At 37.3% G+C, this 19,394-nt stretch overlaps 1 protein-coding gene across 2 annotated transcripts in view; it reads left to right on the forward strand.

Moving 5' to 3' along the window:
• Nucleotides 1-19,394, forward strand: part of CCSER1 (coiled-coil serine rich protein 1) — a 663,581-nt gene that overhangs the window by 320,779 nt on the left and 323,408 nt on the right. For both annotated transcript variants that reach the window (XM_071555858.1, XM_071555859.1), the window contains exon 7: nt 247-324. In XM_071555858.1, coding sequence (XP_071411959.1) covers nt 247-324 — 78 coding nt within the window. The remainder of the gene's footprint in view (nt 1-246; nt 325-19,394) is intronic.

Below are 19,394 nucleotides of genomic sequence, written 5' to 3' on the forward strand. Positions count from 1 at the left end.
ATGTGTTTCCATCTTTGAATGGGGAAATAATTTAAAATAAAGAAAATGCAGAGTACTGAACCATTACTGAAATACTTGAACTAATAACGAGTAAATGAAGTATAGATTGCAGTTGCCTTGTCAGTCTAATTCTGTTGGATTTTCAGTGTTAGTTTCAAGCTCTTTTTTTTTCTTTTATCCCAAAATGTAAAAAGCTATCCATAGAACTTGACTGAAAATGCAAACTCCTGTGTTCTTTTCTTTCAGAGTGTGGACATGAGTCCAGCTAGCAGCACCACCTCACTCCCTGTTAGCCCTCTCCCTGAGGAGCCGTTATTTTTCAAGGTACAGTAAATCAATTTAATACTAAATGCTGTCTATTAATTTTGGCTTATCATGTTATCTGGGATACCATGAAGTGCTATTATCACTTCTTCCATTTCTTTGAAATACTATGATACCAGCAGATGTGCTGTGTATATGGCATGAAATTTTCGAGAAATACCTAGAATAGAATTTTACTGGTTTGGAGAGGAATATTTCTCCATCACATTAGAGCTGTAAAGTGTTATTTATAAGACTGTTTTATCCATCTCATCTGCTAGTGATACATTTTACTATGTGCATTCCTGTATGTGTGTGTGTCATCAACAGATTACTCTTTATTTTGTATTTCAAGTAGATGTTTTAATGAAACAATGATTATTTACTTCAAGGATACCAGAGACTTTAAAGATCTGTCAAAGAACAGATTTGGCATAAATCCATTGTAGGCCACAGACTTGGTATTTGAATTAATTTTAATAATAGATGTTAGGACAATGTCCACAACTTCATGTCATTGAAGCTGTGAGGAGCAAGTGGTAGCATTCCCCTTTTTCAGCTGACTTTGTGTTATTCAGCCCTGGGATACAGAAGGGCCTTAGGCAGAGCTGGACTTCTGGAAGAGGTTTCCTGAGGCCACCCAGGTACTCAGAGCAGTGCTGTGTTGGGAAGGAAACACGTCACCTTGCCAGCTGTTTTCTTAGATAAGGAAGAGGGAAGTTGGTCTTTCAGCACTATTGACCTAATCACCATAATATGGAGTAAGTTACACCGACAGGAATATCCCTTTTAAAATCTTCTCTCTCCCTTAATTTTCTGCCTTCTGTCTGGATAGTGTTTGTTGCTTGGGTTGTGTTTTCAGTCACTTTGTGATAATGTTAAATTAAATCCGAGGAATGGGAATTAATGAAGTTTGGTCATGTGAAGTTTGCATCTCTCCTGCACGTGCCCCAGTGCAGGAAATAAGAGCATCCTTCAGACCTGGTTAACTCCAGGAAAACAACAACAACAACAACAAACAACCTTTTTTCTTTTTCCCATATTTTATATGTCTGTGGAGGAGATGCAGGTGTAGTCTATACCCAACTAGCTAGCCAGGTGATTCCTGTTACTGGAATGGTGAAGGATTGTTCTTGCTCAGTTGTTTCATCAGTGGAGGTACAGCTGGGATGTCAGTGATCAGCTGTTCACTGATTCTCCTTCCTCTTTTGGAATTTAGCATTTTCAAGGCGCCAGTCCCTGAGTGACACTTGGCTGGAATTGAGTAGTGTTGTACCAAGGTGCTGCGTTGCACATCTTTTGTCCTTGGGACACAACATTAAATGCACATTGAAGTCTGGTGAACATTCTAAGGTTCACTAATTGCTGTGTCTCCCTGTGCCTGAAAAAAACCTAAGATATGTCACATAAAATGAAACAGGCTGCTCACTTCAGATAAAGGTGTTACAGGTAAGAAAATCTAACTTGAAATAGTACAATGAAGTCTCATGCTGAGGTAAGTAAATACTCTCTTTGCATCAGGGGCACTCTGACAGGTACACTAGTGCCTTCATTTTTTAAGGAAATGGTATTTGTATAGCTCAAAATGGGTTACAAATTGCTTATTTGAACTGGAATAGTTGCTTTAATAAAACAATAAACATATTTTTCATATTAGAAGTCTAGTAGAAAATGGTACTCGAAACTGAAAAATAGGCAGGGTGCAGTATTTAATCTTTTCATTTTCAGTCAGTGTTCAAAACAGGAAACATTTTCCTTTGGAATTCAAGTAAAATGGAGGTTAGACCAGGAAAAAGTCAAATACATCTCACAGCCAATGCCCTTTAGTAGAGAAAATAAAAAATATAAAATGTAACAGTTTCTATTATTTCTCCTTGACTCACTCCGAGAGAGAGCACTGTTGTTCCAGTAGTAATGTGGATAACAGGTTTTACAAGCCATAACCCTCTCCAAATACTGTCAGTCAATAATATTGGCTTTTGATGATGGGATGATGCATTTCCCTTAGCAACATGATAATAACCTTTCCCACCTCCTTGCTGTAGAAATGAAGATTGAAAAAGAAATTCCATTCCGTGGTTCTGAAAACACAGGTGAAACGAAGCAGGGCTCTATAAACTGCCACTCTTTGGGATAGTTGAAGATCTCTGAGCTAATGAGCTTTTATATTAGACTGTGAAATGAAATCAAGGTCCAGTTCTCAATCATACCAAGAAAGAGAAATGTCTTTCCTTGGATTTTAACGATTTGTCTTCAAAAGAAAGTCTACATTTCTGCATAAAGAAAGAATGCAAATCCTGTGATCATACTCTATTTTACAGCCAACTTCACCAAAGCAGATGCCTGTCATTTTTAATCCAACAGGATAGGTGGAAAACCTAAGCTTGTTAAAACCATTTTAAGATTTTGAATTTATTCTAATGGAAGCTGGAAACAAGATTCTCTTGGGAGTGGTTGCAGGTTGCATCTCAGCTCTGCGAACACTGAATTCAGCTACCATTATCCCAATATGCTGTAACAAAGATGCAAATCATGAGACCTTACTCAGTAGTCTCTGGAGGAAGATCTTTCCAGTGCAGCAAGGGATACTCCACCTGGCTCTTATCACGTGCCAGTATTTTAATTGAATCATTGGCTTTATGTTAAGTTCATATCTTTGAAGGAGTACAAGTGATACCTAGCAAAAGGAATATAAAACAAAATTGAGTAAGAAAGAAAGCTAACCAGCTCCAGTGCTGTTTAATCATAAAAGCAACCAGGAGAAAACAAAAAGATAAACGTATAATTAATGCCATTCCAGAACTTTTGCTCCACAGCTGCTGCAAATAGTAAATTTTGTTTTGTGTGAGGAAAGAACAACTTTGCACAGAAGCCAGAAGTACAGCCAGTCTTCTGCGTGGCTTCGGGTTTCCTTCTCCCTGAGGGTTAGCGACACAAGGGTATCCAGATCAATCTTCCTTAGCTGTGCTCTTCAAAATCTAAGAAAAAAATCCTATTCAACCATGTATGCAGACACTTGTGAAAAGCTTTTCTAAAGTATTTTTGATAAAATGCTCTTAGGCATTTAATATTAGTGATTATTTTTTATGTCAAATTCCAGCTTTCAATCCTCTGCTGTTTTCCATGGTTAAAAGTGTTTAAAAAAGCAAGATGTTTTCCCACATTATGGGAAAAATTTATTTCTCCATGCACAGGAGAATATCATCTTTGTTGGTGGTTTTGCACTTAAAATTTTTCTGTAGGGAGGGTCCATCTTTGAACAGAAAGCTGTTCTTCTCTCCCTGTATAACATTGGTTGAAGAATTAGGTCCTTATCCTGTGGTAAAAAGCTATGTCGCAGTTGAAAATTTTCAGCATTAAGAATTTGAAATAAAACAGAGCAGAATGGTATTTGTCATGCAACTTTAACTCAAGTGTTATTCTATGTTATAATAGCAATGAAGCTGGCTCAAATGTGAGTGACTTTTAATTATGACTACTTATATCTATGCTCATTAGCTGGAATTAAAAATAATCCTGCTTTCATGTGGAAGATAAGTGAAGGAGGGTGTATTTCTAAAAGGTCAACTTACCAGGCAATGTCTCATCCATTTTTTAGAACCTGTTCCTTTCTCCTACTCATTATATTGTGCTTTATTATAATGGTATTCTATTAGTTTTAAATTGTTCTAAAATATAGTGGCAGTCTTTTAAGAAGAGATCTATGACAGCCATTTAGTACATAAGATATCTAGTATTACCTAATTATACATTATCTGTTATAATGAGCATCAGTCTCACTGGTTATTAACCACAACCAAGTTGTAAATAATAACCATAAATCTATTATAGGAATGTTTAATTGTGTTTCAATTCTATGATTAATCTAAGCCATGCTTTACTAATTGGCATTAAACAAAAGAAAAAAAATCTTCCATTCTTTCTGCTTTGAGGAAGTTGAGAAATTCCTTCAGCATTTATTATCTTACTGTGTTCTGACTTCTGTAATTAATACTGTTGATGCAAATTCCCTGAGTAAGAGCCAGAACAAGTAGCAAAAGCTAACAGTCCTCAGCATTGTTATCACTGCTGTAGGGCTAATAAACTATAGATTTATACTAAATTAGGTCTGTAGTAGCGGTTCTACAGTTCATCCTGCAGCTCATGACACTTGTGCATACAATTTAGCAAGAGATAAATTTTCCATTTGTTCAATAATCAGATTAATAATTCTACTGCAACTGTTTGGATTAATCAATATGACAGTCACAGTAATGATTGCTGCTTAGCCCAGGCGGCTCATCTTTGAGAGTATGACTTTATATATATATCTAGGTGAAGAATGAGGTCTTTTCCTAACTTAGTCAGCAGTGATGACTACAAATTGGGTCTATACTTCAAGAAGTTTCTTACGCTGTCTGACACAGCCAGCATATTTACCCTCTCTAGTTAAATGCACTGTTTACAATAGTGAAAGTATTTGCTGTCACTTTTTTGAATAAGACCATTTTAATGTATTGTTTCTTTTTGTTTTCAAAACATACTTGGCAATAATCACTTAGACATTACGACCCATGGGCAAATACACATTATGGTGGTTCAGTGATCCTCTTTCATGGGCAGGAGGCCTCATTAGCTCTCATCCCTCTTATGCCACCCTCCACTTGAACTTCTGCTTCCACTGAGAATCATGCAAGTTCTGAAGCCTCTGTAGGTTTGGTTTTTTTGTTTGTTATGGCGATGTTTTTGATAGAGTTATAGAAGTATGGTTCATGCAACCCCACTTCTATTAATCTGCTGCCCCAATCTCTGTCCTGTTTTAAACCAGTCTGTCAGTATTCTTCAGGGGTTTAATCAATTCCTCCCACTCTTTAATTTTATTCCCTATGTCAATATTTGCTTTCTTTATGACTCCCCATGTCTTACTGGTGTAGCACAGTCTTACAAAAATCATGTCATCATAGCAGCTTTCTGCCTTTGGTGAAAGCCTTCCATTTTGTAATTTCTCAAAAAGATTTATACATACATCTGATTTATTTTGCAGTCTTTATCATGAGATCTGCAAAAGAACAGAATTTATTCTGAAGGTAGGAGTGTGAAGTAGGTATTACGGGTCGCATCTATTCTTTCTTCTCCTTTTCCTCACTAGCTCTGTGTACACTTTTCCTAAGGAACAGGGCTCTGCCAGCAAGTCTATCTGAGTAGAACCACATCACTTGTTTCATGAGTAATTCTTGCATTAGCTCATCCAGCAGGGTGTGAATGTAGCTGTGAAATTCTCCTCCTAAGCTTTGACTCATATGAAATGAAGTGACAAAGAATAGTACTATCAAAATAGAACTTAATAGAAGGAAAAAACTAAAAAACCCCAAACTTTACCACTTTTCCCCAGACTTAATAATTTCTTTCAGGTCTGAGTTTATCCTGGCCATTAAACTGAGTCTGGAAAACAAGCTGTCTCTCTCCCAATACGTCCTGTGTGTCTGCCATTGATTCTGAGTTCTTACTCTTGTTCAAAATACATCCTGTTTATGGACAAGTTTGAACAAGTCTTTATGTATTCTGTGTGTGTCCATTGAAAAAGCTGTCCTATATACCATGGAACCAGAAATATCTACCTCTTCCTTCAGGTTTAAAAAGCAGGAAATACAGAAGACAGAGGAGCTACTGTATAATCCAGAAATACTGCTATACAATTTTAGGGATACTGCATGTGATTTAATCTGTCAGGTAGTGTTACTACTTAGATACTTTGGGCTATTAGACCTCCCTAGATGGAAGTATTTGTTTTAACTCTCTTAGGGGACATTGGGTGAGTAAGAAGAAACAAATAGGCTAAACAAGCCATTTTCCAAGGCAGAGTAGGATAGCGTAATGAAATGTTAAGAAACTGTAGGAAAGAGTGGACTCCAAAACCCCTCAGTGGGTATTCTTTCCTGAATGACTGATGTATGGTTAAGGAGGATTTTATCACCTGGAAAGAAGTGGTTGTGGGTGCCTGTGGGTAACCTACATTTGCCAGACTTCATGTATGGATAAGACAGACAAATATTCACACATGCTGAACGAGATGATGTTTCCTGAGATAACCTGTTCCCTCAGGATTTGCATCTCAAAGTCTAACTTGAAAACAAAATACTTCAAGAGACGTAATAGCTGAATGTCCTGACACATGAAATGTGGGATCATTAAAGAAAACTTGTACTAAGTCAGTAATACCATTGTCCTGTTGCAAGGAACATTTTACAAGGTTTAGATTTACCCCTGCCCTCCCTGCCTTTCTGTAAAGAAAAGGTGAATATTTATTGCCGGGAGTATAGATACAACATCTGTAATTTTCCAGTGTCACTGATAAAATTACAAAAAAATCAGGAATGAGACTGGGAACTATGTCATGTTGTCTGATTTATTTCTGCGTCATTGTCTCTTGATCATAGTTTCCTTTCTTTCCTAAATTCTGTGGACATGCATTCTCATGTAGAGTGTTTTCCTTAATTTGTTGAAACTTTTGTTATAGTGTGATGGTTGGTTCAATATTTCAAAATTGTAATCCATGACCTTAGGCAAAATTCATGCTTTTAATGCTATAAATTCAGTTATTTTAATTCAGTGAGTCACGTACAGGGAAATGGTTAATGTATGTCTTATTAAAGTCCCCAAAAGCAACTAGAAACACAGATGATACTTCAAAAAAGGCATAAAGAAAGATGATAATTAGTTTTTTTTCAGTTACCAGGGTTTCCGGCCTTACTTAAAGTTTGATAAAATCAGTACTACAAGAGTAAATATTCCGTTCATTCAGGTTCCTTCCCTCAGGCATGCACAAACTCACAATGTATTTTCCTGTTAAATACTCCTATATCTAAGATTTAAAAGCCATAAAGCTTGTTATAGGTAGTTGACAAGATGGCATCTTTGAGACGATGAAAAAGTATGGGAGGATTCTGATATACCCAGTAAGAGCACCTGAAGTTCTTTGTCTCAACAGAGATACTAAATTGTCCTAATTTCTCTTGTCTGGGGACCAATAGGCATACTTGAATCTGAGGGAGTGAATTGGCACGTTGAGGAATCCATTCAGTGCAGGTAGCTCAGGGTGCAGCTGCAGGTTGAGCTGCAGGCTGAGCTTTGGGCCCAGGAGCTCATGGACTGCTGACCCTTTGCATACCAAAGGGCCCACGGACCTTTGGCCCAGTCAGGTGACTGGACACTGAGGGACATGGCAGGAGCCACTGACACATCTTCTCCTGCCCGTAGACTGTGAGGGTGTCAAAGCCCAGGGTTTCTTTTGTTTGGAGTCCATCCAGCTTGAGCTGTTGCTTTATTACTGCAACTGTGATTAAACTATAATTTGGATGCCTGAGTCTGCTGTGGGAAATGTGGTCTGAATCTGAGTGTGCGTGTGTAGCTGTGAAGGGGTCTCGGTCCCAGCTCAGAGGGTGTAAGTGCGACTGCCAGGGTGGCTCCTGCATGGTCAGACAGGGAAGTTTCCTTAACAGGCATTTGTAAAATATGATGAATGTTTTTTGTTGTTTTGTTTTTTTTTTAAGTGAGCAGAAATATTATTATAAGAGGGTTGGAGTAAAATTCTGTTTAAATGAGTGACACTGTGATCACAGAATACAATGCATGTGTCTTCAGGTCATGGATGGCATGGATTATGTCAGAGGCTTCAGTTACTTTAGATGTGAAATGGTTAATCTGTATTGACCATTGTAATCCCATCACTTATTTTAGAGGTAAAAATATAAGTCCATATTAACCATTCCAACCCAAAAGTGGTGTTTGTGGTTGAATTGTCATAAATGAGATAAAATTCAAGTATTTTTCATAAAACTCTTTCAATATAAGGAAAATGTGGAACTATGTGCAAAGCAGGAGTTTATTTAATAATAAAGATTCACTCTCCAGTATGCATAGAGCAACAGATGTTTTCTTCCTAGAATAAATTAAACAAACTGGGTACATGAAAATAGGTTTCCTACATCTCAGATGTGTATTTTCACTGCAGAAGGTGGTATCTCCCTTTCTGGCCAATGACTTGCATTATCCATAAAGGTGCTGAAAGGCATTTGCATGGAAACGTAGCACATTTTTGACAAAAAGTTTTGCCTTCATCAAATAAATTATTTCAAATGGAAATCATCTGATCCTTGACTCTTCTAATAAAACATGTATAAAGGACTTTCTTGGTATTAAAATAAGTAATGCTAATGATCCAGCCACATTTTCAAATGTAATCCCTGTAGGAAAGTTGGAAAACTGTAGGACATACATGGTTGGTGTTTTGAAATTCTCATCAAGTTGAATGTCTCAAAAGTATAACACTAAAAATAAGTGACTGATTTTGGTAACATTCACCTTGAGTTTAAAGAGACACATATTTTGGTGAGCAATTCAGGCAGCCATTAAGGAGTGGATAGATTCTGTTAATTGTAATCACCTGAAATTAAAGGCAAGATTTAATTGCTGAAACAGAAGACCTTGTGCCACTTAGGAAACCCGGCTATATCCTGCCTTTCCTCCTGCTGACTCTCTAGTAGGGCAGACAAAGTATTGAGTAGTGATGAATTCTGTATTGCTGTAGTTTGATTTTTTCCTGGTTTCTTTTTCACATGAGTTTGTTACTAGGCCATGCTGTGTCTCTTGGTAAGTTATTAAATCCTTTGCAAACTACTTGTTTATACTGTGGTGTTTAATTTTATGGAGAAACGTGACTTGTCTGTGAGGCTTTGATTGTGTTACACAGCTGGTGACACCTGATTGGAATATTTGGTTGTGACTTCTGAAGTGCTGTTCCTCTTTCCACCTGCCTTTGCATGTTTGTATAGGGGTGAAAGTAGTTCTGTATGAAAATAAATACTTTTCCCTGCATTTAAAATTTATAATGTGGTGTTCGTAGCATTGGAGTAAATTTTCTGTTTCTGAAAGGTGTCACGTATTCTGATTTTAAGCCACATCATGTGCATTCCATTTACTTTCTGACCTTCTCCTTGTTCCTGGTACAGCTCAGTACTTCTATGACTGGTAGTGTATTTGTGTATTTAAGGTGACCTTTAAATGCCTTATCATTTATTTAAAAACCGTAAAGTTTTCTTTTGCCTTTTTTACACAGTTTTTTTTTTTAAATGGAGAAGTAAAAGGATATCTTTGTTTATTGGAGTGTTCTTAAATGTAGCTGTATGATCTGGCTCTTAATAGTAGTCCAGGAAAGTTCTCTTTCTTCGTGAGTGTAGAATAAGACATCTATTTATTCATGCCTCTTCATTTATCAGCAATTAATAGGAGTTCTGAAAGGCACTGGGGATGGAGACAATGGAAAGTATTAGTTTTAATTCTTTTTAAAATGTTGAAAGCCTAGTCTGTGGGCTGTGGGTGTGTTGCACTGTTATCATGGGGAACACATGTAGGAAAATGCCATTCCTTCTTTAAGTATCTTGCAGATAACTTGGACAATTAAAAAAAAACAACTTGGAATTTTTAGACAATGTAAGTTTCTAAAGGTTTTTTGAATAAATAGGTGAGGATGTGATTCACTTGAATATTTCTGTTAAAAAAACAGGTGCAAAAGGAGTAAAAGAGCACTGCCTTCTCATGGTTGAAGGAATTGATAATGGGAGGAAGGAAAAAGCCCATGAAGACACTTAATCACTTAGTTTTGTCCTAGTGAATAAATAAGTAAATATTCAGCAGTTCATCTGACAGACAATCAGAGGGGGGAAAGCATGAACTGGGGAAGAAACTTCTTTCTTTTAGCTTTGATATCTTTGAGCACAGATGAATCCTATAGATAAGAAGGAATAGCAGATTTTTTATTTGATTATGTTCTAAGTGTATTAAATTTCTACATATGCAGTAGACTGTTATGGGTAGCCTTGTGTCATTTTTAAATCGGAGCTCTGAAAGATTAAAGGAAGACTAATGAGGTTGTAGTGAGAGAAAAGTTTTCTTCAGGTACATGTCTGTTTCCCAGTTCCCTATCTGTAAAACTTCATGTTCTTTGGCTTTTACAAAAGGCAGCTTTCCTTTGTGATAAAAATGATGATTTCAAATAATGAGATCGAGATTTGTAATAAATTTTGAACTGTTTTTTATCTTGGTAAGAACAGAGAACCGTGAATACTTATGCTCAAATAATTTCACTTTTTGATGGGATTAAGATTAGCAAAAGATTGTGGATCAAGGTATATAAACAATGAATAGATAGGTAGTGCTAAGTACAGAACTGGGGATCTGAAGAGATGGAAGTTGTTCTCTATTAATACTGAGTAGTTCCATTCCTAGACAATAGATGATGAAGTTCATTACTGTCAGCAGCACGGTTTTGTTAGGAATTAGGAATGATGGGAACCTCTCCGTCCCAACCAGTTCTTCAGTCTTGTAGTATTTGTTCTCAGCAGTATTGTCCAGTCCTAGCCCTCATTTGATTCAATTCACCTTTGAACAGGCTTTCCTTCACTTAATGCTTCTGTTCCTCTGGTGTTTTTCTCTGTTGCTTGAAATCAACATGACCATTCCCTGTCATGGTTAAATTTCTTGATGTTGGTAATCAAGAAAGGAGTGAACAAGCATGACTCGTTATTGTTTATTTTGGGTTTTGTTCTTCCCAGTGAAACTTCAGATTTAAGTGAAAGGAAGAAGCTCATAATGCTCCACATGACTGTACAGAGCAAAAGTTGTTTCTGATGCTTCCAAGAAGATGACTAAATCACCTATGTATTTCAATAAGTCAGTAAAAAGAGGTGAAGTTCAGGGGAAAAAAAATCATTTATCTACACCTGAAGCAAGGGAAAATTCAGTAATAAAGATGAAATAGTTTTTGCAAATAATGTGAAACAAATATGATTGCTGAAGTTTTTTTGTTTACCGTTCACTAAAATACCTAATGCTACACCTCTTTGACAGACTGCTATGTCTGCACCAAATTAAAAATGCGTAGGCAACATTGACTATCTGACAATCTGCAGTGTATAATTATGTATTGAAGAAAAAATATGCAATAAAAGATAAAAACCAAATAGGAAGACAACTGGTGCCAGTGAATGTTTAACACTGGCATGCCAAATTAAATATTTATTTTAAAGAATTTCAGAGTTTCATGCATGCTTTTTCTCAGAGTACTAAAATTTCAAAATGTAAAAGTTTAGCGTTATTAAATATTGCTTTTCTTCTGGTATTGCAGCTGCTAAGTAGGATGAAGTTGAGATACTGTTTCAGAGGGGAAATTGAACTATATCGACTTACTGTTTCTGAGTGAGTGGCTTGCTCTAGGTTGGGTCTCTTTGGTTGAATTTTCAATCTCTTTGGCTATAGGTATTTCTGTATTTGCAAGTTTAATAGGCCAGAATCTTTGTGCTGGCTTTTGTGGATGTGCATTTGCTGCTCTGTCCAGAGTGAGCTTTGCTTGTTGAGCTGCACTGAGAGGAAGAGTTTTGTCAAAGTGATCACTTGAATGAGTTGTTGTATCAATACAGAATTAAATTTGGATAAGAAATGGCTTTCTTGTCCCATGAAAATGTCATTCATTTCTGGATACTCTTGTGCCTGGTATGAAGTAAGCAGATGATATGCTGTGTCATTTGGTCACCCCAAGCTCTAAGAGGGAAAGCCTTCAGCTGTGATAGAAAGGAATGACCAGAATGGTACTTGTGGCTTCTTGGTATCTTCGTTATTTTGCTTTATGCTCTGTTGTATTCTTGAGGATGATCCTTCAATTGCAGTTTTGTGTATTTGTTGTTTATTGCTATGTTGATAAGCATTTTGAATAAAAAAATAGTATATAGGCTTTTAAGTTATTAATCCTTTAAGCCTTTTGCTTTGGTCTCCTCTTTTGACTGTCTTTATCCTCTTTCCTTCTACAACCACAGAATTGTTGATTCCAGCATTCTTCATTTCCATAATTACCCTTAGTGATGCATGAGGATGAATGCAAATTTGTTGGCAAAATGATAATTCCTTATCGTGAAAAGAAAAAACCCCACAGAATTATCTGTCCATAAATTAAAGCATTATATTGAGTTTAATCTATTTTATAAACAGATATGCACCTCTTAGACAGCAAGAGGTCCTTGGAGTAAATGAAATTAATTGAGAAAGAATTAATAAATGCTATGAAGCTGTCTTTTTTATGTATCAGTACTACAATCGTATAAATGCTACTCGCATGTCAACTAGATGTCCTCAGCAAGGAAATTTGATGGGACGGATCATCATAATATTTATTAATTCTGAGGTGCAGAGGCTCTTGCAAACACTAATTCTCATAACATTTCTATAGGGTGAAGAGACATTATCTTCCTTTCTCAGAAAGAGGCTTGAGGTATTTGCATTGGTGATACTGCATGTTGTCCTGATCTGAGACTGGGGAACTGATTCTGGTTTTCCTGGTTTCAACTTTCAGATGTTAGTAATTGCTCACTGACCTGTGTCTTACTCAAAGGGATAATATTTCCACTCAGAACAAGAATTCTACAGCTCATTTACTACCCCAGGTGTGAAGCCAAGCCCACTCTGCAAACAGATCTCCCAATTCACAGTCACATGTAGGAAAAGATAACTTTTCTTGAAATAAAGAAGGAAGTGTTTTCTGAGGAATATTTGTTATATTTTAAGGTAACTTCCATTTCATTACTGCATTACACAGAGGAGTCATCTGTACTGTAGACAGTTAAATGCCACCCTGGCACCTGATCCCATCAGATCTCGAAAGCTCAGCAGGGTCAGCCCTGGATTAGTACTTGGATGGGAGAACTCCTGGGAAATGCCGGGTGCTGTAGGTTCTAGTCCTGAGGAACTTCACTGGCACTGTCCAAGCTCGCTCGGCCGTGGCAGATGAACCTCAGGACTTAAACGGTGGGGCCAGTTCTGTGCACGCTGAGCCTCACCTAAAATCCACTGTGCAGGCTGGAAGGGCACACCCACGTGGGGAGAGCCCTTTCCAAATCTTTGTTTGGGAAGCCTGGCCATACATATATACCTCGTTTTTTGTATAATACTGAATTTTCTTTTGCTTATAGGAGTGGAAAGATAACTTGAAAAATAGTATATTCAAGCTTACATTGTTATTGGATGGGAAATATAGTGTGTTAAATATTTCTTTGTATAGTTCTTTATTTTTTATTACAGAGTCCTTCTCATAAGGAAGTTTCTTTTTTTTTTCCTGTTTAATTTTTTTCCCCCCTAGGAGCCTGTATGCCAAGGACTTCTAGTGTGGAAAAATAAATGGCAGGCATTTGCTAAGGAAGTTTAGTGACTGTTCTGCCACAAGGAGATGAGGCACAAGTGTCCATTGTTATTCAGTTCCTCCTCTAATATTTTCATACTTTTTGTCCTTTATGGAAATCATAATTGCTCACCTGTACCTAGAAATGTCTTTAAATGAAACAAGTAACATCTTCATTTCTCGATATGTGGCTTTTATGGTGGGGAAAAACCCCACGTGACTGTCACACTGTGTTTAATGGAGCATTAGGTTGTTGAGCATAATTGAGCATTTGGCAGCATAACCAAAGTGTTTACAACCAGGATGTTTAGTGGGTTCAGCCAGTTGTTAGGTTAAATCAACAGAAGCCATCTTTCTTTGCCCTGCATGAGCTCAGTTTATCAGGTGTCTCTTTCCATCTGTTTGCAGTTTTTTTCGTGTCTTAAATAACAGCATGTTCATCATTTTGTCTTCTTGACTCAGTTTTGTCTCTATGGTATCAACTCATAGAGAATAAAATTACTGCACCAAATATCACACACGGCTAACACCAGAAAAATACCTACTCCAGAAATATTTTACCTAAAAAAGAGTTCAAATACAGTCTGTGATGTGACAGTTGATGTTAATCCTGTTTTTAAATTAAAATGCTGGTATGGTACATGATGAGAAATGCTGCTAGTATGAATGAGGGTTCCTCTTGTGCCATAAAAAAAGAAGTTGTGAAAAAAATGAGCATCTTGGGAAATTTTACTGTGTTATTTAAGCTTCTTGTAGATTGACTGTTACTCTTTGCCAGTCTTTTAAGGAATCGAATTTTTAAAAGTAAAAATTTAGAGTCTTTGGGGGATTTTTCAGTGAGCTGTTTGTATTTCCTAGTGTGATTCTCTAGGCTGCTGCACCGCCTTGTCCCCAGTGCTGTTACTCAGAGTCTCCTGCAGAGTCAGTTGATTGCCACTTGTTGCACTGTCATTCAGCAGAGAACTTGCTCAATCCTCTTGGGAAACTGTGATAACCCTCTCTGATGTTGAATCTATTTGGCATGAAAATTAGCATCTATGGGTATCATGGTTGTATAAACAAATACGTTTGAAACAACTTGAAGAAATTGCTGACACTTATTTAAGCTACAACTCTTGTAAAAGCACTGTGTAAGAGTCTAATTGGTTAAATGACTGCAAAAAAGATTAAAAAGATCTGAAGTTCGAGTCAATTACCTATAAATATGACAATGTTGCAGCCTTAGTAAAATTATTTACTTGTAAGGATAATGTTGCTTCTATGACAGCTATTATTTTGATCTGAAGAGACAACTGAGGATGCACAGTGACACTTTAAAATTTGACTTAAAAGTCCATGTTTGTAACTATTTAGTTTCTCACCTTAAGGATATATCAGGGCTTGCTGAATCTGTGTAACACTGGATTCTTGGTATATGAACAAGAATCCACAGTTTTGTGAAAGATCTATGCTGCCTTCCCAAAGAGATGGAATATGACTGCTTTCTTTACTCAATTTTAGAATTGTGTGAAAAGCACTGAACACATAAATAGATGTGAGGATCATGGATCAATACCACCATCCATTATAATTTGAACTGAGAAGATTTGATAATCCAGAATAGAATTAGATAATCCAAAATGACCTTGTTTTAACAAGAGGGAAGTTTTTCAGGCAAGGGATGGAAAATACATCTATTGTAGATGACCTAGAGAATGAATTGTGTGCTTGTCAATCTGCATTACATGTGTGAAATTTCGAGAGTACTTGGAAAAAAAATCCCTGCAACAATGTGTGCACTGATTGACTGCCATGCAGTTGTGCAGACATAAAGTTGTTGGGTGGCTTTCTCAAGGGTATAAACCACTCAGGAGGCGTGAGCTTCACTAGTTCTTCTCTGTAACAAGTTGATTATTATTTTTCAATTAAAAAAATGGAGAGTTTTCTAACTTGAAGTAACAAAATAAAGGAAAGGGAAAAGTAGAGCTTGGGGCTGTGACTTTATTAAGAAGCTTGTCAGTGACAGAACCAGATCTCATGATCTTCTGCTTTGCTGCTTGGTGCTTTTCTGGCTTAATCTCTTTTCAAAGATGGTGTAATCTTAGGCTTCCAGAAATAGTAACATTCCCAGCTTGCTTCTCTTTTGTCATCACAAGTGTTTGTATGTGAGATCGGTTTTGCTTTTACTCTTCTTCCTTGCATACAGGTGGGAAGTGACCTGGATGAGGAAAGGGCACACTCTGTCATGGAGCAAGTTCAATCGAATTATAAGAGCATAGGAGATCATGAAATGTTGTGTGAGGAGTCACACCAGGCCAGCAAAACAGGGAAGTTATCTCCCATGGCACAGGGGCAGCTGAGCAGTGACTGTGGTTCTGTTCTGTTCTCCCCAGAAAACTTGGAAATTTTCTGTATTTGAATAGTTCTGTGTTCTTGATTTAATCTATCAGAGCATTTTGCATTGTGTGAGTTCAAGACCACTTGGACTTCAGGAAATTTGGATACAAAGTGTACTTTACTATAAAGTTTGCTAGCAGGCTCCCTGGGGAACTGATTTCACCCTAATATCTACCCAGCCACAGATATAGGTATCCATTTCTTACAGGTGTACTTACTGTAAACATACTGTCAGTTTTTGCTGCCTTTTTTTTTTTTTTAAATCACACCTGCTCTTGTTCAGAGCTTCATCTGTGTAGCTCCTGACAGCAGCTTACTCATCCTGTCTTTCTCCTTTGTTTCATGAGAAGAAAATGGGAGGAAAAGTAAATCAAATGCCAATCAAAGGTTGTTATCAAGAGCCCTAGAAGAAGAAAGGATGGCATCTACCTGTGATTTTTCAAAAAGGAGGGCCGGATTTTTCTTTCTGGTTGTACAAAAGACAAGATTGCTGGAGTGGGATTTTCTGTTTGTGATTTAAAAAAATGCGTTTGAATTGCAGCTATTGTGTGAGCTTTGTAGTATTTTAGTAGTTTATTTATAGAGAAAGATGGCCTAGGGTTTAAGGGACAAAAGGGAGAATAGGAGGAACAGAACTTCTGTCCCAAAACCAGTGTATCTTCCTAGAGGAAATCATGTAGGTGATTTAAATTCCATCTGAAGAACTGCCAAAGTACATTTATTCTTTTTACTGTCATAGTGAGACTAATTTTATTAATCCTTTGAAGTACTCAGAGGACAACCATGGTATATGTGCAAAATATTAGCACTTGTAAATATTCTAGATGCCAAAATACGTGAGAACAGGCCAGTGAATGTGATGCTGCAGGTTGCATACTGAAATCTATGGGGGTGCTAATTGGTAATAAGAATATTAATTCACATCAAATAGTCCACGCTGGCATCTGACTGTCTGACTGTTATGATTTAATTACTGCTTTTTGACAAGTCTGAGGATATTTCATTGAACTGGTGAGATAAGATTTATTACTCATGATAGGAATGTGCAATGTCTTGCCTAACACAACTATGTCTTATGCTATGTCTTAATTAGTTTTTGCTATTATGAACATAACAGAGCTTCAGAAGGGTTGACACCTTACATTACAGGGAGCATGTTCAAGTCACCTTGCTTTAGTGCTACTTAATCTCATGTATATGAGATTAAAACATTGCATATTTGATAATTTCAGGGAAAATTATGTTCCCCTCTAAGTTACGTTGTCCCTAACAAATAAGTTTGGATCAAAAGACCTGCTGTAAATAACGTAAGATGAATGCATTCTGCAAAAAGCTGCTAATCTTAAAAGTTTGTTTATTAAGTTCTTAGTAGTCATCTATTACATTATGTGCATAAAGTCTGAAAGTTTAGGATAAGAGTCTTTATCTCTGAATTCTAAGCAGCATTTCATTACCAATTATTTCCTCTTTCAAAGTCACTTTCCCCTTGCCTCATATCACAAGAGGAGCCAAGCACTTCTTTCATGTTTAATAGATAATGAATCTGAAATTCAAATAATAAGGAAAATTCCATTTAACAAGTAACTGTTTTTATCCCTCTATTTTCTTGTCTGTCAGGTGTGTGAGAGGCTGGGAAAAGGCAGAGGGATAAAAATGTCATGTAATGATAATGATGACATATGGTTTCATCTTTCCATTGACTTCATTAAGAATACCAACACCTGAAACCCGTAAGACTTGGTCCTTCTTGTTTCAGTAGAAAATAGCTCAGAGATGATGTCTCACTCAGAAGGGGAAAGGAAGAAAAACTTCTGTGTGGAAAAACAAGTACAACTTCTCTAGACGCTGCCTGTGAAGACGGATTCATGTTCAGATTTTGTTACAACACTAGTTTCTCGCTCCTAAATATATCCATTAAATATTTGTAGCTGTTAGACCACAATATCAAATGTTTCATGTAGTCAAAATTAAATTGTAGTAAAACAATTAACACAATGGAGGAAAAAGAAACCCTTAAATGTATTGCAGAAAAAATATTACAGGTATGATGTGATCTTTCACCTCCTAAGACAGGAATGTTTTTTTGAGAACAGCAGAAAAATAACTAGGTGGAAAGCCACATGGCAGGGAGTAGTAGAAAATCACTAAATTGGGGATAGCCACCAAATGGCTGATGAGCCATACCCTGCCCACAAGAAAGTCTGAACAGCAAGAGAAGTCAAGGGCTTGCTGCTGCTCCATCTCGTTGGCCAATCTCTGTGTAAGTGGCCTTAGCAGTTCCATGGTGCTGGTGTGACTGCCATATGATGGATGCACAGGAGGAAGATTAGTTTTCTGATGCAAAAGTTATGCTGAAAAGCAGCTGCTTTCTGCTCTCAAATTCCCATCTGTCTGGACTGTTGTGTAAAGGCTGGAAGAGACTGGTCAGAGCTGGGGACCCCTGCAAGCAGCAAGGACTGGATTTGGAGAAGGGGGATCGTAAGAGACAGCTAGATGGGTTTGGGGGACAGTGTCCCTCACAATGATGCTGTGGAAGCAGTTTTATTCTGGCCCCTTCTATGGAAAAGACCTTGGCTAAGTAGAAGGATCTTTCCAGCTGTCATGAGGATTTACTCCTGGGCAGAGGGTTGAGGAGGATTCCTGTGACGTCACTGACCTGCAGGCTCTCTCATTGGTGAGCCTTGTAATTGTTACTAATTTTTCCATTATTTGGAATATGCCGCCTGCTAAGTATTTTGTGAAACCGTAAGTTGTCCAAAATCCATGTGAACAAAGATTGGTTCCAGAACAGAAACTGGCCAACCCTGTTCCCAGCAATCAAGATTAAAGGACAAAGATTACCAGAAGTGGGAGTTTCAGATAGCTGCAAAGCCAGCTGTTGTGCTTTTCCTGAGTAGGCGAACTGCGGGCCCACACCTGTCTTTTTCAGTTCTATGTGGTGATGCAAAGGGAGAAAAAAATCTGTCTTTCTATTAAATCTTTTCAACACAGAGTGATGGTGAGTACTGTCTCCTCAGCTTTTTGTCCATTTTCACTCAAATTACTTGGCATATTTTTTCCATAATGAGAAGGTAAAGGTTGTTCTTAAACTATCTTATTTTACTATTCAGAAAACCAAATGAATTCAGTGTCCTTTTCCAGGAGCTTTTACAGAAAGCTTCTGCAGAAAGATTTGCTTTCTCTTGCTCTTGGGAAAGCATTGTATTTGATTTGTAAAATTCTGCCTGTACAGGAAAAAATCATGAGCAATGTCAAATAATTCTGCCTGATCAAATGAAAATGACTGATTCTTTTTTCTAACCTGAAATTGTACTTTTCTGTCATCGGGTTTTCCATGGGGGAGGAAGAGGCAGAGAACAGAAGATGAATTGGGTCTTTAGAGTCAAGTGTGCAGATCAATGCTAAGATAAATCAGGATAATATAGCTGTGGCTGAAGTTTCAAGGTTGTCAGAAGTAAAAGAAATAGTTGTCTTTCTTACCATTTGTTTCCTCCTCCCCTCCTCCCTCTGTTTC

Source organism: Pithys albifrons, chromosome 5 (assembly GCF_047495875.1).
Source record: "Pithys albifrons albifrons isolate INPA30051 chromosome 5, PitAlb_v1, whole genome shotgun sequence".
In the NCBI taxonomy this organism is placed as follows: Eukaryota; Metazoa; Chordata; class Aves; order Passeriformes; family Thamnophilidae; genus Pithys; species Pithys albifrons.